The following is a 27,157-nucleotide window of genomic DNA, read 5'->3' as shown; positions in this document are numbered from 1 at the left end:
CACTTCTCAAGAGACTTCTTTGTGGTAAAGTTTAAAAAGATTTTTAAATGTTGTATATTTCCATTTCTTCAGCAGTTTTTAATCAAGGAGTCCTCAAATTGACTAAAGCAGTATTTAGAATACACATTTTCAACTAATCAAGTTAAACTGTAACATGAGTTTACACTAAACCAGCTGTTAATTGAAAGCAAATATTCTAGTGATGTGTTAAATACGAGAAAGTTGCAAATGATGGTTTTTGCGGGCTTAGGGTTGAGGGTTGCAGGAGGTGCATACAGATCAGCCAACATAGTGAACCTTTATTCTTTTCTGGGCCCTGCTCCATGTGTCAGGCATGGGATACCTCATCATTCCTCACTCCTGTAATAGTTATGTATTATGTCCCCTTTACCCATGAAGATAATAAGGTGAAAAGAGATGAAATACCTTGCCCAGGGCCATGATACTAAAAGGAGTTTAACCAAGCTTCATATCTACTACTCTGATCTTCTCTTGTGCTGTTGTGCCTTTTCCTCCCAGATATATCAAACTGTTATTTCCTGCATGGAATCTATGCATATAAGCAGACAGAAACCACCAGAGAGGACCACTTTCCAATTTCATTAAATATTACAGCTTCTTAAAAGAAGATAGAAGCCATATGTCATAAAGTAGGGGCTATAGTTTGAAAATATTGGACTTTGATGAAAACCTTTGCTCTTAGAACTATGTGAATTTGAACAGCTTGTTGATTAACATGAGTTTAGGTCAGAAGTACCTATTCCTTATAGTAGGATATTGCTTTAAAAGCAGAGGGTGATGAGAGTGTATGTTTGTGGATGTGTATAATTTAAGTTTCCTGGCAAAGGTGACTTGGTCTCAATGTTATCGATTTAAAACATAATTATTTATTAATTTGAGACAGACAGTGATAGAAACAGGCAGATAGGGAGAGAGAAAGAGGGAAATTGGGTGTGCCAGCACCTATAACCACTGCAAACAAACTCTACACACATGAGCCACATTGTACATCTGGCTTATGTGGGTCCTGTGGAATTGAACCAGGGTCCTTTGGCTTTGCAGTCAATTGCCTTAACTACTAAGCATCTCTCCAGACATTAATTTTGTAAAATTTTTGAGAGCATGAAAAAAAAAAGCCTGAATGGATAGCAGATCAAGGGACAGTTCACTTCCTTCCCCAGTATATTCATCTAGTGAGGGTGGGTATATTCCTAATGAGAGAAGACTCATATACTATAGGGAAATTCTATGAAGATTTAATCTGACTATTCCATATGATCTCTCTCTCTGAGACATTTATATTTATTTTCCTTTTCATGGAAAGATTTTTATTTTATCTTTTATTTTTTTTAATATTTTAATTTTTTTTTTTTTGCAAATAGATGAGATTGAGAGAGAGAGAGACAGAAAGAGAGAAAGAGAGAGAGAAAGGGCACACCCAGACCTCTAGCCACTGCAAACAAACTGCAGACACATGTGCCACCTTGTGCATCTGGCTTATGTGGGCCTGGGGAATTGAACCTGGATCCTTTGGCTTTTCTGGCAAGTAAAATAACCACTAAGCAATATCTCCAGCCCCACGGAAAGATTTTTTAAAAATATAATTATCTCTAAACTTCAAGATCAACCATGTTTTCACTTTTTGAAAAGAAATGTTCTGCTAAGTCAAATTTTTGATGGGTCAAGTCATCTATAAAGAGCCATTTGATTCACTTAATTGTGTTTTGTTCCTAAATGTAAGTTCAGTTGATTCCCAGGTGAGGATAAAAATAAATATTTTGGCTGTTTAGGGCATATAAACTCTGTAAAATGAATAGCCATTGTTATTTATATTGTGTAATATATGAATTTTAAGATTATACTTATAAATTATTACCCCAAATAACATAAAATTAGGAAACGTATTTTGTCCACTTTGTACTTTTATAAAATTCACTATATTAAGATAACTAGGGTCCCTCCAAGACTCATGTCCACTTGGAATTCAGAATGTGACCTATTGGGAAATGTCATAATTATAGGAGAGAATTGTTAAGATGAGGTCACACTAAAGTGAGCTGTAAATCAGTGTGTTTAAGGTCTTCACAAAAACAAAAAGGTATGGTGACGGCCAAAAGGTCCAATGCTGATGGGGCAGGAGTGTTGTAGCACAAAGTGCTGGTTCCCACTAGAAAGGTTGATAGAAGACAGAGTTTGTCTCTAGAGCCTGAGGGCAGGTGGTCCTGCCACACCTTGACTTCAGACTTCTGTTCTCCAAAACGTCAGAGAATTAATTCCTGTTGTTTCAAGATGCTCACTTGGTGGTGATTTATCACAGAGACCCTGAAGAAATGCACACCTTCCTATGCATTTGTCCACAATCTCTACTGCAGTCATGGTGGGGATTTTCCAAGGAGCTTTTAGTGAACACAGGATACCCATTTCCTTTTAAACAGCCTGAGAGACTTCTAAAATTAAATTATGCACAATTCTATGAACCTTCACTTCAAGTCTATTATATTAGTTCATGAACAACAAAATATTATTTTTTCTTAAAGTATGTTTGTGCTTAGTCTCACAACTTATCTCATTTTATTTTTTGGTTTATGTGTGTTGTATGTAGGGTGTATCTATGTGCATGTGGGTGTGAATTCATGGCCTGTGTGCCTGTTTATCGAGGCACGGGGAAGATGTTGGCTACTTCTCTATTGCTTTTTATTCCTAACTCCCTGAGAACATCCCTGACTGAACCAGGAGTTCCCTACTTTTCAATTATAGAGCCTTATTTACCTGTCTATCTCCATCAGCACTGTGGTTCCAGGCATGTACATCTATTCTCTGTTTTTACTCAGGTGCTGTGGAACAAAACTGGGTCCTTATGCATGTGCAAAAAGTGTTCATATCTGCTGAACAATTTCTCAGATGCAAATTCTCTTTTTTAAGTGATCTTTAAAAGACATTTTGTAATTAATATTTTATTTTAATTTATTTATTTGAGAGATACAGGAGGGAGGTAAAAGGAGACAGAGAAAGAGAGAGAGAGAGAGAGAGAGAGAATGGGCATGCCAGGGCATCCAGCCACTGCAAATGAACTCCAGATGCATGTGCCATCTTGTGCATCTGGCTTACATGGGTCTTGGGGAATTGAACCTGGGTGTCTTGGCTTTGCAGGCAAGTGCCTTAACGGCTAAGCCATCTCTCCAGCCCTAACAGACTTTTTAAAGAACCAATTACACACGTAACAATTTCATGTTATTTCCTAGGAAATATGTGTAATTTGTGTTCAATTTTTTACCCTCAATTTACAATAAATTATGTAAATACACTTTTATATATATTAATAAGTTATATTTAAATTATTTATTTGCAAGCAGAGACAGAGACCCACACAGAGAGAGGCAGAGAGAAGATACTGAGAGAGAAAGAATAGGCCCACCAGAATGTCTAGCCCATGCAAATGAACTCCAGATATCTATGTTACCTTTTGCATCTGGCTTTATGTGGGTACTGAGGAATCAAACCTGAGTTCCTGAGTTGTTAGGTTTCAAAGGCAAGTGCATCTATCGCTAAGAAATCTCTTTTAATACATTCTTTTGGGCTGGAGAGATGGCTTAGCGGTTAAGTGCTTGCCTGTGAAGCCTAAGGACCCCAGTTCGAGGCTCGGTTCCCCAGGTCCCACGTTAGCCAGATGCACAAGGGGGCACACGCGTCTGGAGTTCGTTTGCAGAGGCTGGAAGCCCTGGTGCGCCCATTCTCTCTCTCTCCCTCTATCTGTCTTTCTCTCTGTGTCTGTTGCTCTAAAAATAAATAACTAACTAAATAAATAACTTCTTTTTTTTTTTTTTTTTGAGGTAGGGTCTCACTCTGGTCCAGGCTGACCTGGAATTAACTCTGTAGTCTCAGGGTGGCCTCGAACTCATGGCGATCCTCTTACCTCTGCCTCCTGAGTGCTGGGATTAAAGGCATGCGCCACCACACCTAGCCTTTTACTTTTAATAAATTCTTAATTGAAGTTGTTTCAGATGAGCATATTATCCTAAATAGTGATTTATAGTTCAAAATAAAATAATTGAGAAAGTGACCCAAATAAAAGTAAAGAATCAAAATATTTTCTATAAATATACAAAAAAGTTATACTTTAGTAAATATGAGAATTGCTTGATGGAATTCATTGGTCTATTGCAGAGCAATGTGTTCTTAGAAAGATACTTAAGTGTGACAAAATGTTGGCACAGATAGTTATAATTTGGTTGTATTTGTATGATTTTGTAAACTTCATGATCTGTAAATCATGTTCTGATAAATAATTAACAACTACCTATTTAACAATTTAACAGTTAGATACTGACAAGAGGGTTTTGTTAATTATTTTAACCAAATTCTTTTAAAAATATTTTTATTTGTTTATTTGCAATAAGGCAGATAAGGAGTGAATGAGACAGAGTGAATGGGTACTCCAGAGATTCCAGCCAATGCAAATGTACTCCAGAGGCATGTGCCACTTTGTGCATCCAGCTTTACATGGCTGCTGGGGAATTGAACCTGTGTCATTAAGCTTCACAGGAAATGCCTTAACTACTGAGTCGTCCTCTCAGCCCTATAACCAAATTCTAATTGGATTGAATATAGATGCGCATATTTTTATTGCACTATTACATGTCATTAAATTTACTATTTATTATGGATTATATTTCTTTTTAAATACATAAGAGAGGGCTGGAGAGATGGCTTAGTGGTTAAGCGCTTGCCTGTGAAGCCTAAGGACCCCGGTTCGAGGCTTGGTTCCCCAGGTCCCACGTTAGCCAGATGCACAAGGGGGCGCACGCGTCTGGAGTTCGTTTGCAGAGGCTGGAAGCCCTGGCGCGCCCATTCTGTCTCTCTCCCTCTATCTGTCTTTCTCTCTGTGTCTGTCGCTCTCAAATAAATAAATAACAAATAAAAATTTTAAATACATAAGAGAATATCATGTATGAAGTTCAAACTTCCTTAATATGTCAGGACAAAGAGAGAAATATGCATGGTAAAGATAAACTAAGATCTCCAGACAATATATTATTCTTGAATATTGAAAAGATGATTATTAAAACCTACACCATTCTGTCACAATATATAGAAATTATTTCAGCCATAAATGTTTTACATTTGTTCAACCTCTCTACATTATTGAATTACAGATGAATCCATTATATATCAAATATTTAATTAATCATCTCTGTGTCATGTTTTTCAAGATTTTTGATATAGAGACACAATCTCCCAAGTCTAAAAATAGTCTGGTTTCCATTATTTTTGTCTTTTGAAACTATTTGTCAATTAGCCAATGAATAAGATTGAGTCTGGACATTTGCTAAGTTATAGCATTATAAAATCAGTTTCGTGCATTCAATTACATTTCTCTTTCTTTCTTCCTTTGCTCCTTTCTTTTCTTTTTCTTTTTTTTAGTTTAACAGTTCACTGAATGGTAAGTGACAATCACAGAAATTTCCCTTCAGTGGCTACACATTCTTTGGCTAAGGGAACAGATTAGCACTGATCATCTGCAAATGATTACAGTTGCTGAACTGCCACTTTTCTCAAGGTCAGTAAAAGATAACCCAGAATCTTAGCCCTCATACAATCCACAGAGTGATCATACAAGGAGTTAGACCAGGTTTATCACCAGCATTCATAAAACTGGACCAGGGAAAGAAAAGACCTATGTCTGGGGACACATGCATGGTCCTTTATAAGCAAATGTTGACTGTCCTGATTATCACAAAGTCAGAAGTGAGAATATTCACAAGCAACTTATATTTCTTAAAGGCTGCATGTTTCTAATACATTAACAGTGGAAGACATTCACTCTCACAGCATCAGCCACTGACTTGGAATGTATATCATGATCTGGAGTGCTCTGTCCTAATCCTACAAGGCCTTGCCACATTGGTGACCTTGTAACTAAATCTTCAGGTCACTGGGCATTCCACCAGGACAATTGCTTCAGGTGGAGAATGTAGTAAGATCTGTGGATTCCATTGCTTCTCCTCTGTTTCAATGGCCTCAGCACCCTTCTTTGTAATCAGACGAACCCTGGGCTCCCCTCCAAGTTGCATTAGTCCAGCTTGTACTAGTACTCTGAAATATGTGAGGCAGAATAGCTTAATAAACGAAGTTATTTAGACACATTTTGGAAGTTCAAGTGCATGATTTCAATTCAGGTGTGGAGAGGGTCCTCCTGGCTGTATTATATCACGGTGGAAACATGGATAAGATCACATCATTAAACACAATGCCCGAGAGCCTGGTGTCTCACAGTCCCATTCAAAGATTCACAACCATCTGACCAATGGACCTTCCACTAACTCCAAGGTCTTATTGGTCCTAAAGTGCCCACTACTTTCCAGTACCACTATCCCGGGAAACAATCTTCTAACTCACAAACTGTGGGGCTGTACACAATGGAATGTATACATCATTGCTGAAGATGTCAGACTCATTTTTAATTTTATATCTCAATGAATTTCTGCCACTGTTAAAGTTCTCATTATGCCAAAAACATTTTGACACCTAAGTCATTAGTAACTGTGTTAGAGAAGAGATGGGGGAGGAGAAATGGCATGAGGGTGAGGAGAGAGAAAGTAGTTTTATTACTACACATGAATGCTAAATTGTATTTTTATGATATATATTCAGCATTAAGGAAATAATATTTCTTTGGTTGTGTGTTAGAAAGTTGAATGTGCTTATTATTTCCATTTAATGAAACTATAATGCATTCTGTACAGTGCCATCGACCTGTGAGTAAAGGTAACTGTATGAGTTCTGTTTGACATTTTATGAGAAAATCGAAAGGCTGAAACTATAAACTTTTGCTTTAGCACTCCAGCAGCTCATGCCTCGTAGACAATGGGTGACATGTGAAACCCTGAATCTTTCCTTGTCATAACTTAATGCAAGAACACCTTCTACTGTTTTGACCCCCTGACTGAAGATTAAACTTTGCCATTGCAAAAAAGAGGGGTCCTTCACCCGATTTCTACTTTTGCACACGGGAAAAGAGCTGGTTTCAAGTTTACCGTAACTCAAACCACTTATTCTTTTTAAAAAGGGCCTTTTTACCCACAACCACATTGTAGGTGACACCTCAGATGCCACCAAGAGCTGGTGCAGCTCTCTGTCTTGGATGTAATGCGCTCCATGTACCTCATCTAACTGCACAGGCAGTACAATTGAATCCTTCACGTCTGAGTTGGTGCAGGTTAGTCTTAAAATGTACATAGCCCAAAGTGAACAGTAACCGATGGTTTTTAGAAAAACTAACATTAAGCAAAACTGCACTTAATACATTTGATATCCAACCAATAACTAAATGGTAATTCTGCCTGTACATATTGATCCTGTTTTACTTATGAAAGGCTTATCAAATTAACATATTTTGCTTTAGAAGGCATCCTTTAATGGTTTAGAAACAATAATATCAATATCATTTTCTTGGTAATAAAATGCACATGATCATTACAAGAAATTCCGAAACTATTTTGGAACACTTTAGGAAATAATAAAAATGTCTTCCAATCCCATCAGATGACAATAGCAAACTCAAATTGCTGCTGTCACTTTGAATAAAACTTTTTACACAAATATGTTTATGCATATACTAAAACATACATGTTGTATGTTTAGATTATCCTTTCATATGCTTCCAACCTGGATTTTTCATTAGCATTTTAAAGGATTTTCTCTTTCTCTTCTCTTTTTTTGTGGTCCTGGGCATTGAATCTAGGACCTTAGAAAAAATGGGCAAATGGTCTGTCACTGACTGCCTCTTCATCTCCTATCACAATTTTTGATGCTTTCATTTATTATATTTTACCATTGTCATAATGATTTATCATAACTACTTAATCAGTTTTTATTGTTTAATATATTTATTATAATATCACTTTAGAGACATACAAACATTTTGACTTATCTGAATTGTCTCTGAATATATCAATCCATCTGGAAATAATTAATTCGCTTCAATTATGCTAATATTCTGTTGGAAATTTGTTTAATTATACTTTCATCAATGATATACATGATTTATTATTTTCCTAAGTCTTTGTTTTTATGATATCTTTTGAACTTTTGTCACTTTGAAAGATGAAAATGTTATCATCGTTAACTTTGATTTTTATTGCAAATAAAGTTGAAATAGATTCATATTTCTTGGTCATATACTTCTTTGCTAATATAGCAAGTCATGTCCTTTATTTCTTTTATTATTAGAAAATCTCTTTTCCTAGAATTGAATTTCATGGGAATTATATTTTCTTTTTAAAGATTTAATTATGTAGAATTTTCCTATTCATAACTTATCAAGATGTTCTTCAGTTATTTATTCCTTAACTTTGACAAGAGAAATAAAAGGTTCTATAATAGCTTTTGTTCACTAAAACTATTTCTTTAAAAGTATTTATTTATTAATATGAGAGATATACAGATAACAAAAAAGAAAAGGTTTGTCAAAGCATCCTGCCACTGAAAATAAATTCCAGACATGTATGCCACTTTGTACATCTAGCTTTATGTGGGAACTGAGGAATTATACCCAGGCCACTCAGGATTTGCAAGCATCTCTAACCACTTATCCACATCCACCTCACCAGCCCTAAAACTATTTCTTTTGAAATATATTTTATTTATTTATTTGAGAGAGAGAAAGAGGGAGAGAGAGAGAGAGAGAGAGAGAGGGAGAATGGGTGCACCAGGGAATAGAGCCACTGCAAACTAACTCCAGATGCATGTGCCCCCTTGTGCATCTGGCCTACGTGGGTCCTGGAGAACTGAACTTGGATCATATGGCTTTGCAGGCAAATGACTTAACTGCTAAACCATCTCTCCAGCCCCCCCCTAAAATATTTCTACACCCAAAGTTCTTTTGTAATATTACTTCATATATTAAAAAGAACTTAGAAAATCATTTACTGGATATATAATATTGGAAAGCACTATTTTTCTAATATACAAGTGTGTGCCTATTTAATACATTAACAAGAGAAGACCTCAACTTGTGCATAGAAATTGGGGTGCTATCTCGCAGGCTTGATTGCATATATTGAAGAATTTAGTGTAGTGGTTTTGGGCTTGGATCCAAGATATTTTTTTTTAAGTTGTCACACTGAGTTTGTTGGCTTTCCAGAAAAGAAGGGAAGCCACAGAGCCAGTAGCACGTGCTTCTCTTCAACATCATAAAAGCTCTGCTTCTAATAGTCTACCTCACATAGCTGAGTTCAATTCTGAGCTTATACGAAGAAAAATGTAATTCTGATGACTAATGGTTGTCATTACTTTTGTGTGCATATTCTTATTTTACATTACTTAATTTCATCAAGTTGTATGAGAAATCAACATAAAACCAGTCTAGATATAAGAAACAACTCAGTTATAAAATAACAGACATTTTAATAAAAACTAAGAAGTGAAATTGGGTTATTTGTAGGATAGCATATATATATATATATATATATATATATATATATATATATATATATATAAATTATTTGATTCATATATATATATGTTATATAAATATGTTTTCACTCTTAAGTTTCATGTTTTATTGTTTGAAGAGTATGTTGATTATTACTAAATCTAATAACCTGTTGATGAAATTATATTAATGCCTATTCCTTGAGAAATTATTTCACTCAACTTTTGTTGCTTAAAGGATTGCTTTTAAATCAGTCTAAATCCATCAAAAGGCAAAGTTTATAGTACCAAGTACAGCTATGAATTCATTATGAACTACTACAGGAAAAAATGACATATAGCTTCTTTTTTTATAATTTGATACTTATTTTGGAAGCATATGTATATATATGAGGATTGATATATATTATTTGGTATTTTTGTCAGTTATCCAAAATCCTAACTGTTACATGTTGTGGATTTTTATTTTAATATGATTTTCAAGTAAGTGGAAAACTCAAGTTAAATATGTGGAGCCTAAATGTATGAACATTTTGTTTAGATTGTTTAGATAACTAAAGTTACTAGTGATATGTTACTTACTCATTATTTATTGTGTATCCTTATCTAAGACAATTTATCTTGAAATATTAGTGTTAACTGGAAAAAATTGAATGAATGAAAGACCAAATGTTTTTATGAAGCCTGTTTCAGATAGAATGTAGGTTCCTTTTAGACAGAGTATTTGTCTGAGGTTGCCATGTGGAGCATGAATATGTTCATACTGACAATACCTTCCTTCCCTTACAGACACACATTATTTGACTTTCTATTTGAACTACATATGAACTGTATCATTTAAGCCCTAATTTGAGTATTATAAATATCTGTATTTCAGAGGTGATAAAATCTAAACATATGAACTGGACACAAATGAAGTGCCAGTAATAGAGAAAAACAAGACATCACATGAGAATCACCTTCAGAGATCATGTCATGAACCATTGTAGAACATATGGAACTCACTGAAATTGCAGCATGATATTGGTACCATACAGCAAGTTTTCCAAAGATTTCAAATTACTATTGTTAGACATAGACATGAAAATTGTTTTATTTTGGTACTATTTTATGTATTTATTTAAATATTATTATATTTAGATAAATTTATTATTATTATTATTTTATTTTGGTTTTCTGACGCAAGGTCTCACTTGTTTCGCTCACCTGGAATTCACTATGTAGTCTCAGGGTGGCCTTGAACTCACAGTGATACTCCTACCTCAGCCTCCCAAGTGCTGGGATTAAAGGAGTGAGCCATCACACCTGGCTTATTGAGAATTTAAGTATATATATAATTTATTTGAGAAAGAGAGAGATAGAAAGAAGCAAAGAGGGGGAGAGAGAGAGAGAGAATGGACATGCCAGGGCCTTCAGCCATTGTAAATGAACTCCAGATGCATGTGCCACCTTGTGCAGCTGCCTTACGTGGGTCCTGTGGAATTGAACCTGGGTCCTTCAGCTTCACTGGCAAACACCTTAACCGCTAAACCATCTCTTAAACCCAAGAAATTTTTTTTTATATGAACAACTGTAATTTAGTCATAACACCTTCCTATAACCTTCTTTTGTCCCAGTGCCTCACTAAACCTCTTCCTCTTTCCAAGTAGTCCTTCTATTTTGATGTGTCTTTGTTTCTGCTTTCCTCAATCAACCATGTCAAAAGTTGGTGGGCTCAATAATGTGTATGAACTGTGGAGGTAATGAATGAAGACAGCTACTATGGGGTGATAAGTGCACCAATCACTTAGTGTCCTGACGATAGAAGACAGGACTACCCTAATTTCAATGAAAACGAGTATGAAGTTATAAAAAAAATTAAAGAAAACGGCCAAAATAAACTTAAAATCTTGAAGCTAGTGACAGTTCAAATGTCCTTACAATCGTAGTTGATGTTATTATGTGCCATTCCATTATTGTTAGCCAGACAAGTCTATTGAAACCTATCCATAGGAAGACAGCAGAAGACCTGAGGGCTCTGTTGAGTATATTTACTAAGAAATTCCTTTGTGTGAACATTATATGAGCTTCCACCTCTGTTTCTCCTGCTGTGACATCCTGGAGACCCGTGATGAAATGACTAATTCACAGAATAATTGCTGCCTACAGGGCCAGCGATCCTGTGCCAGAATTTGGTGGAATTAAAAAAAAAAAATTAAAAATCTAAAAATTAAGCATTTGCAAAGGCAATAAGATGTGGAAGTTAACTGACTGTGACAGCTTTGTCTAGTTTGTCCTGAATACACCTAGCTCTTATTTTTCACTAAGGCCTTTGCCAAACATACGTTTTCAAGCATAGTGACAGTCACTTAGCAGTGATCCTCCCCTTGCACAGAGGAATAAATATCTATCTTCCAGTAGAGTACTGTGCTGGTCTGGAATTTCCTGTGTTTCCTTGACGCCTTGCTCTGGAGGCTTCCAGGTGTAGTAGCACATTGGGAAGCTCTAGTCACGAGGTTAAAGGGATCAGCCTACAGAAAGATTTCAGGTCTTACATCATTTTAACAGATCTACATGTATTTTAGTACCTATGCAAAGAAGGGAATAAATAAGAAAAAATTAATTAACATACTCTAGCTCAGTACTGTCACAGAAAGGTAGAACATCACCTACCCATACTATTTCAACCTTTCTAATAGCTGCACCAAGATGGTAAAAAGAGTTAATTATATATATATATATTTTACATAATGTATCCAACAGTCATCTTTTGAATATGTCATCAATATTAACACCTTTAAAATCACACATAAAATCTGAAATATAGTATACATTTTAATTATATAACCAGTCTTAACTTTTTAAATTTTTTTGTTTAATTTTATTTATTTATTTATTTGAGAGCAACAGACACACAGAGAGAGAAAGAGGCAGGAGAGAGAGAGAAAAAATGGGAGTACCAGGGCCTCCATCCATGGCAAATGAACTCCAGAAGCATGCACCCCCTTATGCGTCTGTCTGTCGTGGGTCCTGGGGAATTGAGCCTCGAACTGGGTTCCTTAGGCTTCACAGGCAAGTGCTTAACTGCTAAGCCATCTCTCTAGCCCCCACCAGTCTTAACTTTGAATGGCCACATTCCAAGTGTCCAATCCCACATGGAGGTTGCATCAGACAGTGCAAATTGAGATATAGCCTAAATTAATTCAACATTGAGTTTATGTTAGACATTGAGATATGTATACTCATGATGTTGTCTGGTTCCTTGATGGCACCATTCTTTTGAGATGCAATTGATTATCTTACATAATTAGAAAGTGACAAATCTAAAAGCCAAGCTAATCCATCCTACACCCGAAGGTGGAGTGATGCTTTATGCATGTAAACTGCCACAAGACTCATGTATAATTCAAACATGAAGAATGGGCCTATCAAAATGTCATTGGTAATGCAAAGAGGATGGAGTTAGTAAATACAAAAACGATGTCACTGGGGATAGCCTTATCAGCTGATTTCTTATGGGAAGAGCAAAAGTAGGAGTAGGATTTGTTAAAATTAGGAAACTACTTCCAGCTTGAGCAAATGAGTGATTGAAAATGTTGTATTTTAGAAAGGCTGGTATGAGTGTTAGTCACCTGAGTTTGGAATTTGCCCTTTGCTTGTCTTTGGAGTTACAAGCAATTTTTTTTTTTTTTTGTCACTGTTAGATTATATTTGCTGCAAATGCCAGATGGTAGTTCCTTACCTGCCAATATTGAAGAAAATGTCTATACATCATAATTGTGGGTAGATTAGTAAGCTTGTTTTTGTTTGTTTTGTTTTATTTTGTTTATTTATTTTATTTTATTTATTTTTCTTTTTTGTTGTTTGTTTGTTTTTTTAAGGTATGGTCTAACTCTAGCCCAGGTTGACCTGGCATTCACTATGTAGCCTCAGGGTGGCCTCAAATTCACAACAATCCTCCTACCTCTGCCTCCCAAGTGGGATTAAAGGCCCTGCTTTTATTTTCTTTTTAAGGTGGGGTCTAACTCTAGCCCAGGCTGACCTGGAATTCACTATGTAATCTCAGAGTAACCTCAAACTCACAGTGCTCCTCCTACCTCTGCCTCCCGAGTTCTGGGATTAATGGTGTACACCACCACACCCGGCTACACTGGTAATTTTTTAAAATGCTATTGCAGTAAGAGCAAAACCAATAAGTAACAGAAACATCATATGTATAGTACATAATACTTACCAGCTTCTAGGTGATTCTTCATATCTTCTGTATGTATCACATATGAAGTACTGTATTACAAAGTTATATAATTATGTGTTTGTCTTTGGATGAATCCTAAGCCTGAATCATCTAATGTGGAAGATCTATCCTATGATTGCATGTCACATAATTTGGAGGATATTTTTAAACTTTTATTTTATTTTTGACAGAGAGAGAGAGAGATAGCAAGAATATTGGCACATCAGGGCCTCTAGCCACTGCAAATAAACTCCCAAAGCATGTGCCACTTTGTACTTCTGACTTATGTGGGTAATGGGTAGTGGAACCTGGGTCCTTTGGCTTTGCAGGCAAGAACCTTAACCACTAAGCCATTCCTCTAGCTCCAGGACTTATTTTTTTTTAAACTACAAAGAGACTTAACCTTTGACTTTGATCAAACCACATTGGCAACAAAATGTTATAATATTATAATACTGGCTCAAAAAAAAATAAATATAAGTTGAAGAATTTCATGAGTTTCTGTGAGATATTACAGGACAATAGATGATAACATGGATGAGAAAGTTATAATTGAACTACTTATATGCCACTTTATTTATCATAGAAGAGGAACAATCTTAAAGTGGCTTGCAATATGGGTGTCATGGTATTTGGTTGTGGTTCATATTTATTTCTTTAGGCCTTGAGTTTGTCTTTATGGAATGTAAGGATTAACGTGTTGTTAGTAGCAAAGTTCTTGTGTTTAATAACTCATTTGCTGGAAAGCTACTGCACTTGCTACCAGGACCCGGTGTCAGTGAGTAGAACCATCAAGTTTTCTGTTTCTCATGGACACCACTTTCATCATCAGTTGTAAATTTTATTATATTTTCTCAGAATGTCTTACAAGATTTTTCTGACTTATTCAGTCACTGATCGGTTTTACTGTCCTTTATGTTTTTTGTATTATGCAGAGTATTAAAATATAAAGTTGGCTCAATGTGGAATCCTGCAATATAGATATTAGAGGGAAATTTGGAATGACAGGCCAGAGTTACACACTTTGTTTGGGAAAATAAGATTGTCTAGCATTTATAAATGCTGACAAGGTCTCATTCAATACTGGTGCACCCAGGTAGTGCACAGAATTCTTACATTCGAGACCCTAGTCTCTGTGACAAATATGAATGTGAACTGGTGTTCCAAGGGATTGCCTGTTTGTCGGTAGCCTCAGGTCTAAGCTGGTACTCCTGAAGAGTGCAGCTCAGCGTGTGGTTCTACCAAAATTATTTACTTTTGCTGGCTGTGTTCTAGTATGTAGTTGCACAATGCATTATTTTTTTTCCCTTAGACATTGGCAGCTGTTGAAAACCCACTTACTACTTTTTCACATACTCTAATCCCTATGTAGAGACATCATCCTCTAAAAATAAATTTGGAACAGAACGATGACAGTGAGTTTGAAGTCACAAATTTATAAGAAGAAAAGCAAGTGGGATTATTGAGAATATGGTACATCCTATAATTTGCACATGTTTAAACACTGACCATATCTTTACCACAATTTCCCATTAGGCACATATAATAATTTGAAACTTTCACTGAAAGTAGTATTTCATCATTACTATCAGAGGATATATGCTGCATGATTAAAATAAACATTTCTCATTAATGTGTAAATCTTTGCTTAACAAAGATATGGATATAAGACATTTTTGCCCTTATCATTGTGTACATAGTTCATAATTTATATATTTATATTAAAAACATATGAATATCCACACATTTAAGTTTATTTCATTTTCTGCCTTTTCAGTTGCTAACAAGTGTCTTACTTTGGCCTATTCTGATATCCACTAATGGGTCTTACTTGGTAGATCATCTGATACATTAGAAAATAGCTGTCACTTAAAGATATTCTCATATTGATTCACTTTGATGTGGAGATTCACTTATATGAAATACTCTGTTATCAGTTATGAGAGTCATTTTAAAAATCTGAGCCCAAAGAAATAACAAACATTAAAGTTTAAAAATTTAATTTCAAAAGACAAGTCTGGCCTTGATTTCCTATTTTGTTTTGTGCATGAATATATAATCCTTTTTTATTTCTATAAACAAAATTATTGACATTAATGGATGCCAGTGTTTCTTTTCTGAATCTGAATCATGTAAAGTTAGAGTGAACATTAAATGTCATAAGGAAATTATACTAATACAGCTAAACCAGAAGTTTCAGTGATTCAAATCATAAACCCAAGCTCAAAATGGAAAAACCACTTTAAGAATAAAACATTCTATAAATTGATGAAGTATGAAAAATAAAAACACAAAAGAATAACCTATCAGAGTGCCAAAATTACATTAGCCATGCTAAGTTCCTCAAGTAGAAAACCTTAAAACAGAGACTAGGTTTGTACCTGGAATTTTAGTCCTCAGTTTCAATAGAATTTTTGTTCCTTGAGATTTATGAATGTTTTCTAAATTCAGTACATTTAAAAGTACAGCATTGCTTTTTATGGCATGGTAGAAATAAAAATTAGTTTAATTTCTTCAAATTGTGCATTTAAATGTAATGGGTATGAATTTAACCTTAAATAATATATAATGCAATGCATAACACTTCATTATAAAACTATCTTGCAGTGATATTTCTATTCATCTTCTAATTTGGTATGGAAAAGCAATTTTTAACTATGAAATTGTGAAAATGCCTACAATTGTCAATAAGAATAACATACTCAGGGTTGGGAGATGAAAATGTAGAAATCACATATAATTATTCCCCATCTTCATCCTTGTAAGGTTTAGTGTCCAGTAAGGTTGAAAAAAATAAATTCTAGGTATAATGTTTTGGAAATCTAAGACAAAGTAAGTGCTTTTTTCCAATTATATTACTCCCCAGAAAGGAAGACACACACACACACACACAAAAACCAAGAAAAGAACATCATAAAATATATAAGTTATGTGGAAGGCGATTAGAGTTTTGAATGATCAGATAAGTATATTTTGAATTTCAAATGAAATGTTTCAACTCAGTTTTATCAATTATGGCCTGTATTTCATTATGGTTTTCTGAACATTACCTTGCAAAATGTTGTAACTTACATTTATTTTGTTTTGTTCCATACTATATTTAGCATATATCACAGTATAATTTACTATATAGTATTTGAATTGAAGAAAACCACTTTTCTGAAAAAAAATCTATACATAGAAACAGACCTAATCTAACCATAGAGTATATTGAATATTGAAAATGCTTAAGATGACAGATGCAATGTTTAAATGTTCAAAATGTTTAGTATATGTAGAAATGTAACAACATGTATTATGAAAACTCCAATTACTAGTAAGTAAAAATAGCAACTTCTAAACAAAGCATTAATAACATCTACAACATAATAGCAGATCATTAACATATATTGGCTACAGAAGATGTGTTCCTTAAATGTCAAATACATAATTCCCAGAGAAAGGCAATTCTTCAGTTAAGTAAAATGGAGTACATCCTAAGACACTTAAACTACCCCCAAGTACTTAGCACAGTTCAGTATATTTAAAATATTCTTAATTTCTTAATAAACAACTTGAATGTCACAGCAATATTTCTTGGAGTTTTGTTGTACAAATATTCCTATGCTCAATAAAATTTCGTGTAATTATCCACACCTGATACATTATATCTATCAGGTAAATTTTAGCAAGTTATGTTATATTTAATTTTTATTCTCATCATATCTCAAATGTATACAAGAATGGTAATTTTCTCAGAAGTCATTATGAATCTTAAAATAATATTTGAATATTAAATAACATAATTTCATTTATTCGAAATAGTATAATGAAAATCCATTTACATGGTTGAACATTTCTCCATTTAAGCAGAAGAAACAATAGATATCCATGCTTATCACATTGAAAGAGATTAAAACATGTTACAAATAGTTTGGATATGTACCCTGTGGGATTTGAGTAGCTTAAGTTTTCATACACTGAATATCTGCTATTCACAATTTGATATTAAAACTTTAAATGACATGATCACACTATTATGGAATGCTTAAGTATATTGTAGATACCAGATAAATAGAATACTATTTCAAGCATAAAATAGTCATTATGTAGAAATTTTTAAATGTTATGATTTTTACAATTTATTTTAGAAAATTAGTACTCAAAATGAACATTTCACCATTGGAGTCCACAGGTGCCAACACTGAAGTAGCTATTAAGCAATTGCTTACTCGTTTTATTTTTTATGCTATTAAGTTAAAGTATGATCTAGAAAGTAAGATTCAAAACTCTAAATTATTCTGCATATTTTACAAAAGGAAAAATTTGAAAATTATGGAATGGTTAACAGGTATTTGAAAGTTAAGGAAAATGCAGTAGTCATAATTAAGTTTTCAAAAGCATTTAGACCTTTCCTTTACTCCTTTCATTTTCTTTATAATCCTTTTTTTCCTCTTTCACATAGAGTTTTGCTTATATTATGCGTTCCACTAGAAATTTGAATGCCATGGTTCTTACTGACAATTCATGTTCTACATGTTGAAAAAAACAAGACCTTTCAGGTTAGCGTTGCTTAAATTGCCACCTTCAGAAGTAATTCCTTCCCTTTCTAAGCTTTTTTTTTTTTTCTCTCCCCTCAGCTATCCTTTGCGGACTGCTGGCCTCACATTTCCAGAGGGTGGCTGACTGACGCAGGTTGTAAAGAAGTTTCTGCACCTGTTGTCATCATCTGATGCAGTGAATGACAAAGAGGCCAGTACCGTCAATGTGCAGGGCCAGTGAGGAGGGTCAGCCCACGGAGGTGGAAACTGTGTGTCTGTCTGCTGCCAGTACCTGTGATGCCCTGGTTGAATCCAAATGTTCAGTTATTAATTGCTTGGCTTTTTGTATGTGCATGCAATTCAAATTCAGAAAGACTTCTCCAAACATTATAAACTGTTGTTCTCAGACGAAGTACAGTTTTAGTCAATCTTGTCTGACATTCCCTACAGTTCTTCAAGTTGATGATGAGATACTGTGCAGTTATTTCTGGGTATTGAGGTGGTTGCCTATGTTTCAGTTTGAATAAAAAATTCATAATAGTTTGAAAATGTTGACTCCACTGGAGAGCTTTGGGGTACAGGAGTGAGGGAAGTTGAGCATTGCTCTTTGTACTTCAGCTTTTAATATCGGAGCACATATTGAAACCATAAACACAATGAAAATTTAAGCTATATTCCATCGATATAGGAGATATAGGAAGAATATTACCCCTCCCCCTTTTCTGCCTTTATTCGTAAGGAGCCAGGGCCTTGGGGAGTGGCAGGAAGAAATATTCTTAAGATCCTGGCTTCCATCCTCCCAGTGTCTACAGCCCTTACAAAACTCGTAACCCCAAGAACACCCCAGCACCCCCTTTCCAGATTTAAAACAATGTTAGATTCCCTAACCATCGGCAATGAAAATCTTACCGTCAGTCACAGACTTGCAGCAAGGTTCCAGCTCAGACTCAGACTGAAAAGTTGAGCAGCTGGTGAACAAAAGTCTTAGTTTAGTTTAGTTTTTTTTTTTTTTTTTTTTTTTTTTAATAATGAAGTCTGCAAAACTAATTTCCCTCAGAATAGGGCTCAATTTCCGTTAAAGAAAGCAGCATAAAAAAAAAAAACTCAGAAATCCTACTCACCCCCCACCCCATCCCTGAGAAGTGGAAAATAATTCCTACTTTCACAAGGATGTGAAGTATTAATTTGAAACTGCTATTGTGGAGAATCCTTGAAAGAACAGGGCGGCGGAGTAACACCATAGGAACTGGGAAAGGAAAAGGTTCTGCATGGGGATACCCCTCCAAGATTCATCAAGACCTTCTCCTAACTTAAACCAGATGTCTAGCCCAGTTTGCTGTACCCATTAATCCCATTAGCTACTTCAAAGCCTTGGTCATCTTTCTTTGGACACTGAGGGTGAAAATAAGGGAGTGACATCGTGGTGGCACGTGGGGCCTTACAGAAGAGGTGACTGCAGATGTTCCCGTGATGACAAGTGACAGATAGGACCTGATTCCTCTGCAGTCCATTTCTTGCTGCTGGCTTGTTACGCCTAAACATCTGGGTCCCCAGCAGACCATGTTGCCCACCAAGCAAGAGGCTGTGTCTTAGCTCAGCCCTCACTCTCACAAACTAACCCCTGGCAAGTGTTCTCACCCATTTCTAGGGATATGAATTGTAACCTGGGGAATGTGAACTGCCTAAGAATAGTGAACTCTTGGGTGGAAGGTGTGGAGGGAATATGAAATGTACTGTTTCTTCCTAAATAGAACAGTGCAGGATGGAAGGAGTGTGATTAGATTAAGTTCTGAGTGAAGGAAACGGTAGAATTCTGGAAGGAAATGGCGGGGGGGGGGGGCTCTGAACTGGCTGTTGAAAGACGAGGCTAGAAATATACACTCAACCTGCACTTCTCTTGTGGCAGGGACAAAATAGTTTTGGAGTATTCCTGACCCGTGAAAACGCCTTGGTGAACAAATGGTTAGGAAATTGAACTGGACCAGGAAAGACTGGACAAGGGGGTTGGAATACGGAGGAAAGGGGATGCCACTTGGCAGGGCAAGCGTGTGATGCCAGGGCGCCAGAATCTGCAACCATCTGTAGCTCATGCCTTGAACCCACTCTCCCACGCCGTGTCTTTCCTTTCCTCTGTCAGGACAGTTTTCTGCAGGCTATTTGGTGCACCAGCGTCAGGGCTCTTTTGGCATCCCGTGGACCCACCCATGGACACCCACAGGGAAGGAAAAGCAAGGCGCGCCGCTGCACGCAGGGAACAGGGAGTACCAAAGTTGGAAAACTTCTCAGCTTGCGCCAAACTCCCCGGGATCTTTTCCTGAAGCCTACTGCACCTTCTGCGCTTCCCAAAGGCAGGGCGCACTCCTGGGGTCTGCAGGTGACGGCATCCCCAGAGCTCAGAGTCACGTTTCTGAGGAAAGGTAGCAGGGACGCAGGATGCTTGGGTTGGGGCTGGAGGGAGCTGCCTAGCAGGCTGGGCATCAGAGCCTGCGGGGCAGAGCCGCCGATCTCCCTCTGGGCCGGATTTAGGGGCCCGTGCGGGTCGCTGGCAGGCTCGGCGGGCGTCCAGAGCGACGGGCGTGGACTTTGCCCCTGCAGTCCCGCCAGCTCTGGGGAAATGAACTGGGAGCGCGTGGTGGCAGACTGAGCGGGAGTTTTGGAGGGAGTTTGCATGTGGTCAGCGCTGGGCTCTTAAGCCAGCCCCCAGCTCACATTACACTCTATTTATAACCTCTCCGAGCCATTTCCCCCTGCAAGCAGTTCCGTAGGACCACCTTCTTTTGGCTTCCATCTCTCCCACTCTTGACATCCGAGTGGCTAGCAGGGAATCTCCTCCGGGTCCCGTTTATATGGAAAGGAGACTGGCCGCTAGGGCTCCGGACCGGGACCGGGATTAGCTCAGCTCCTCCGCAAAGCTCACGACTCTGATTTCGGGAGTTGGGGGGTGGGGGCGGGGGTGGGAAAGCCAGACGATCTCCAGTGAAAAGTGACAGAGCGTGGTGGCGTTTCGGAACCGTCTTCTGCCTGGAAGTCGAGACTTGCATGCCATGGAACACCCCCTCTTTGGCTGCCTGCGCAGCCCCCACGCCACAGCGCAAGGCTTGCACCCGTTCTCCCAGTCGTCCCTCGCCCTCCATGGAAGATCTGACCATATGTCCTACCCCGAACTTTCCACGTCCTCCTCGTCTTGCATAATCGCGGGCTACCCCAACGAGGAGGGCATGTTTGCCAGCCAGCATCACAGGGGGCACCACCACCACCACCACCATCACCACCACCACCACCAGCAGCAGCAGCACCAGGCTCTGCAAACCAACTGGCACCTCCCGCAGATGTCGTCCCCGCCGAGCGCGGCGCGCCACAGCCTGTGCCTGCAGCCGGACTCCGCAGGGCCCCCGGAGCTGGGGAGCAGCCCGCCGGTCCTGTGTTCCAACTCCTCCAGCCTGGGTTCCAGCACTCCGACCGGGGCCGCGTGCGCACCCGGGGACTACGGCCGCCAAGCGCTGTCACCCGCCGAGGCGGAGAAGAGAAGTGGCAGCAAGAGGAAAAGCGACAGCTCAGGTAAGGGCGCGCAGAGCATCCTCCGGGCTAGCCTAGCGCACGCCGGACTGGGGTGGTGGTGGTCGGGGCGGGGGTGGTGGTGCGGAAAGATGACAGGAAAGATTATGGCACTGAATGCAGCGAGACCACAGACAAGACCAGAAACATCTTGCTCTTTCTGCCCCCAGTTAGCCAAATTCGGGCGGTGTGGCTTTGGTACTGTGATGTGGAGACACGTGTTAACCTGAAGATAACACACATACAGCCAGCTCTCCTAAGCTCTCCAACATCCCAAACTAGTTTACCAGAGGTTGTGACAAAAGGGCAAGTGACAGTATGTGAAATCGATTGCGGAGCATGACGGTGCATCCAAGTGCCCCAGGGGTGTGCACCTTGGGATGCAGTGTTGGGCGGGCGGGCGTGCGGGCGTGCGTGTGCCTCTCCTTGACTTCTGGCTTCCAAATCCCTAACTCCGAGTGGCTCGACTTTTCCCATCGTTAACTCGATATCCAAATTGTTGCACAATATTTGGAACTTAAAGTGGAACTTGGCAGAGTGCATGAGAAAAAAAAAGTTTCTTTTCTTCCCCCCCCTTTTACATTCTGATTTCCGAGTTCTTTAAATAGTACCCCATTCCAAGTGGGGGGAAAAAAATCCCTTTCATTGCTGAAAAAGACATTAGGAATATACAAGGTTTTTTTAAAGAAAATATTTCAGACAATCTTAAATAAGTAGATGATGAGCTTCCTAAAAGTAAAAATAAAAATCACTTATACTAACAGTGAGTACTCAACTGGTACTTGTCTAAAAATAAAGGCAAACGTGAGTCTCAAAGCGGAAGATAAAACCCTCTCTCAGTTGAGTAGGAGGAGAAGCACAGAGGACTCTGGTCTCTATGTGCGAGTAACTCGCACAAGTGGGAAACCTTACTGGATTCAAAAGGTTGAACGTGCCAGTGAGTACATTGTGAAAATCCAGAGAATCTGACAACATTCCCACTCGCCTCTGGAAAGTCCTTAGCCTTTTGCACTATGATGAAACTGTTGAAAGATACCTTGCAATTTAGAGTGAGTCTTCCCTCGTTAACGGGTTCCATCTTTTTAGGTGTCATTTATTTAACACGTTTGCCTATAGTTCTTCTTTTGTACAGTTGGTTTAAGAGCCCTTCTCCCCCAAATGTCATCCTACATATTAATTTGAGAATTGCAAAGCTCTCCATCCTTTTTACAAGTTTAGGTGTGGCACTGTGCAAACAACAATGATTGAATTATGCCGCTTGGTAGAGTGGCAGCCGCAAGGGTGGCTCATCTGAGTTAGTAGAGGATGCATTATCCTGTCTCAGTATCAAAAGCGAACTCTTTTCTTTTTCAAGGTCAAGAGGGAACTTTTTCAATGCTTCATCACAAATTAGTTTGCATCTAAGAAAGTTACCCCACTGACACTCTTTTTTTTTTAAAAAAAAATAGGATTTACTAAATAGAAACGAAATTCTTTGTTGTAAGGGCTTCTAAGAAAGTTGTAGAAAGCACTAGGGTTTCCCATTCTTGGCGTTCATGACCGGTGACTTTTGGAAGCTCTCAGGGAAGGGTAGTAGTACCTTTGTAAGTTCCAGATTCCCTCCTTATGGGTTGTCTTCCCGCATCCAGAATCCATGTGGTGGATTGTTACTAACGATTTTAGAACTAAACCAATGTTCTAATGATTCTTTGTGGAAATAGACTTTCTGTCCAGGCACAAGTTGTTTTTTGGATGGGGATGCAGAGAACTTGTAATTCAAAAGTTGACTGCCTTATTTAATTAAAATTGTCATTAACATTGGCTACTTCGGTAGCATTTACCATCCTCTTAATCAGTGTGAAATAACAATTTAACAAAATAATGGTCATTTTTACAGATTGAAGCAAGTAGGGAACTGAGAACAAACAAACAAACAAAAAACCCATAACTAAAACGTTGTGCCAGCATCATAAGGTACCAATGGAGTACAACTTGAGGGGAAATGCAATTCATAATCACTAAAGATGAAGTCACTGGAAATTTGAAAGGAACATCTTAATTGGTGGGATATCAACAGAAGGTATCACACTTGTCTCTGTACACTTAAGGAAGACAACACTCATGTTTTCAGGGACTGAGCTAATATTTCTTAGATCTTTAGTTGAGTTCAAATTCAAGATATCTCGTTCCTGTAATGATAATGCATTTGAATAAAGAATGTTCAGTAAATTTCATTTCCTTGCATTGCAAGAACATTTTGATCTACCAGAAACTATAGCAACCTGGAAAATAGTTATGATCATGTTATATTGTTAATGTATATTTCTTACTAATGCACAGTTCTAATATTCTGAAGATCCTTTTACAATAAATTATCAGACAAATTGACATTTAAAAATTTAAAATTGACATTTAAAAATGAAAAAAGAACTTTTTTTCATAGGAAATGGACATTTATAGTTGAGAATAAATACAAAAATGAATCTATGGCAAAATTGGGATGATTCTGTACTCCCAAGCCTAATAATTGCCCAGTGTATGCATATGTGCACATGACTGCTTTACATTTTATTAGATATCTCAGGACTGGAAAATATAGGTAAAGAGTGAAATGTCTTTAAGTCTTACACTGACCTCCATCATAAGCATGCTAAGAGCATGATATGCAACCTTTCCAGCAGTTATGCTCAACATAGGCACACGCACATCCACACACATACACAAACTCAAAAAACTTAGCAGTTTGGAAGCAAATGCTGATGGATTTTAGCCTTTTATTATAGTTTATTGACAATTGAAAATAACCTGGTTTAATAGAAAAGTGCCCCGTCGTTTTTATATGTGCTAAACATTTTCGAACTGTGAGCCAGCCATGCTTTCCAGCCGTGTTCGCAAATCCAACATCTGCCGCACTTTCAAAGGGACTCTTAAAAATCAAAACTTTACAGCTGTACTTAAAGCAATCACTACAAAGCAGGTGATTCTGAAAACTGTCCATAAAGATTGGGAATTCCGTGCCTTCAGTTACAATAAATTGTTTTCCAACTGGTGAAGTAGAAGCACAAATTGCATACTTTCTACTAAAATAGGCGAGGTTACTTAATTAGGTGACTTAATTTAATGTTTATACAATTATAAATTTTATAAACTTTCTCCTAGGTAAGTTTAACAAAAATAAGTACATATTTTATTTTAAAAACCAAAGTTATACTCCCCCCCAAAAGGAAAGAAATTAATGGATTTTACTAGAGTTTGAATCATATGGTTCTTACAATTTTTTCCTTGAAAAAATCTATTTATAGTTTCCATATCATAAACTGTTTACTTTCAAGTTGTGTCAGTTTATACTCTTGGCTGCACAGAATGACAAGTAGCCTGTTTAAAAATGTGACGAAAGTTAACTCAAGAATAATACCTTGTCCTAGTATTATATTTTATTGATATTTTAAACATTTTTGAAAATAGAACATGAACTTGATATTCATTTCTTGGATAATAGATTACAACTTTTCATAATAAAATAAAATTTACTAGATTTTGATGATTCTTAGGCAACATTGGACAATTTAAACCTTTCAAAGCTCTAAGATATTATGTTTATTCTTTTTTCTTAGAGTGGTAGGTGAATCTTAGGTAAGAACACTATTAAATTGTGACCTACCATAAAAAAATGTAGGTATCATTAACCTTCATGAATGTCCTCAGATAATTGCACTCAAAATTCAAAAGAAGGAATTCCTTTGGAACTACATGTGCTCTCATGGCAAGAGAGCAATGAATGGAAGAGTGCAAATTAAAGTAGGTATTATTTCCAGTCCCAAGCAAATTTCTTTATTTGTAGTTTCTTTGAAAAGGAAAAACATCTGTTGAAAGGTATGGCACATTCACCTTTTCCTTTGATAACACTCCAGCAATGCATACTAAATAGGTTCATCTGTGTTTTAAGTAATTTACAAGGAAACCCATTATGCTGGTACCCTATAAGCTAATTTCTACTAGCAAACTTATAAACAATATTTTTTCTTTTGTCTTTGAAACCATGAATCTGATCATCCTCATGTTATAGTGAATATCATAAAGTGTGATCAACCCATGAAATATATTTTGATTATAAATTAAATAAAATGGACCAATTTTCTCTGTTAAACATGGAGAAATTTGGAAGATTAATTTCACATGTAATGAAATAACTTTTTCATATGAAAAATTTCAATCTGTAAAAAAATAACTGAATTATGTAAAACATCCCCACAAGTAATTCTACTAAACATACTTGGCAAGGCAATGCTACTTTACTTGTGAAATTTTATTTACTTAGCATATTTTAAATGGTTCATTGAACACCAAAGATTCTTGTGCTGTTTAGATTTTCATTTCAACCTAAAGAAACAACAAAATATAATACAGTAGTACATTTTCTACAGAAGGCGTATCATTACTGAGTGGTGCAATGAATGTTTCAAATATCTATGACTAGTTTATGTAAGGAAGGAAATGTGTTATAAAATTAAGTGCAATGATTTCTTCACATTTGTAATTGTAGATGATTTAGCTTTCCCAAATTATCTCAGATTTTCAGGTTCTCTCAACTTTCCCAAGTTTTCTCATTGTTTTATATAATAACACCATACTTTTGAGAGAAGTTATCACACAAAGTGAGATTGTCATCAGTAACCTCCCCACACTGATTATAATCATGAAACAAGTAGGATTATTTCTTGACTAGCCAGTTAAATTACATTTCCTGACTGATACAGAGTGGACTGATTCCAATAGCTAAAATACTTTTAAAACCAGAGGGAGAGCAAGAGAGAGAAAGAAGCAGAAGCCAGGACGCACGTCAACAAACCTGAAATAAGATAAACATGAAGTGTTTCCTACTCAACATATTCTTGCCCTGACCCATTTTGTTACTCTCTATCATGTTTTAATCATGGTATAGTTTAATTGTTAACAGTGATGAATTTAAAGGATGTAAAGATAGCAAAGCCTTAATGTTTTCCCTATTTTACCATAGTGTTCTTAGGACTGTTGTTTGAACTGAAGCCCTCAAGTAAGGAGTCACAGCCTATAGAAAACTTATGGCAAAACTTGACACTGCTCCTAAATCACAGTCTTCAGAGAGGCTCAAAATCCAGTTATAGAAATCCTTGTGGAATATTTTTCTCTTATGCAGTAAAAGTCATAATGGTAATGGTCACAGAGGTCTCAGACTCCAGTGTGCATTACCTGCGTTAAGAGAGAATTAATCGAAATCTGATGCCTTTTCCTCTCATGGTTCTTCCTTCTTTACTTAACATTCTAAAATGGGGAATTTTCCCCTTTAAGATCATAGTATTATATAGTATTCAAATCTAATCAACAACATATTTACTGATGTATCTATATATCCTCAGACTATTTTTATGCTGACCAATAAATATGCTTATTTAAAATTTGGCATACGTGTTACTAAATA

The 27,157-nt window shown here is 36.9% G+C and overlaps 1 protein-coding gene and 1 non-coding gene across 2 annotated transcripts in view; one reads left to right on the top strand and one right to left on the bottom strand.

Moving 5' to 3' along the window:
- Positions 1–5,629: 5,629 nt before the first annotated feature.
- On the bottom strand, positions 5,630–5,761 carry LOC123455429. Its single transcript, XR_006633906.1, has one exon. It is a non-coding gene; the product is annotated as a small nucleolar RNA SNORA72 (small nucleolar RNA).
- Positions 5,762–21,174: 15,413 nt separating this feature from the next.
- Meox2 (mesenchyme homeobox 2) overlaps positions 21,175–27,157 on the top strand; it is a 64,445-nt gene continuing 58,462 nt past the window's right edge. Inside the window, exon 1 of the mRNA XM_004652845.2 lies at positions 21,175–21,723. Within this exon, the coding sequence (XP_004652902.1) occupies positions 21,210–21,723 (514 nt within the window). The 5' untranslated portion in view covers positions 21,175–21,209. The remainder of the gene's footprint in view (positions 21,724–27,157) is intronic.

This window comes from Jaculus jaculus, chromosome 16, assembly GCF_020740685.1.
Source record: "Jaculus jaculus isolate mJacJac1 chromosome 16, mJacJac1.mat.Y.cur, whole genome shotgun sequence".
In the NCBI taxonomy this organism is placed as follows: Eukaryota; Metazoa; Chordata; class Mammalia; order Rodentia; family Dipodidae; genus Jaculus; species Jaculus jaculus.
Note: the sequence above shows the minus strand (reverse complement) of the source record. Positions and strands in the feature narration are given on the sequence as shown.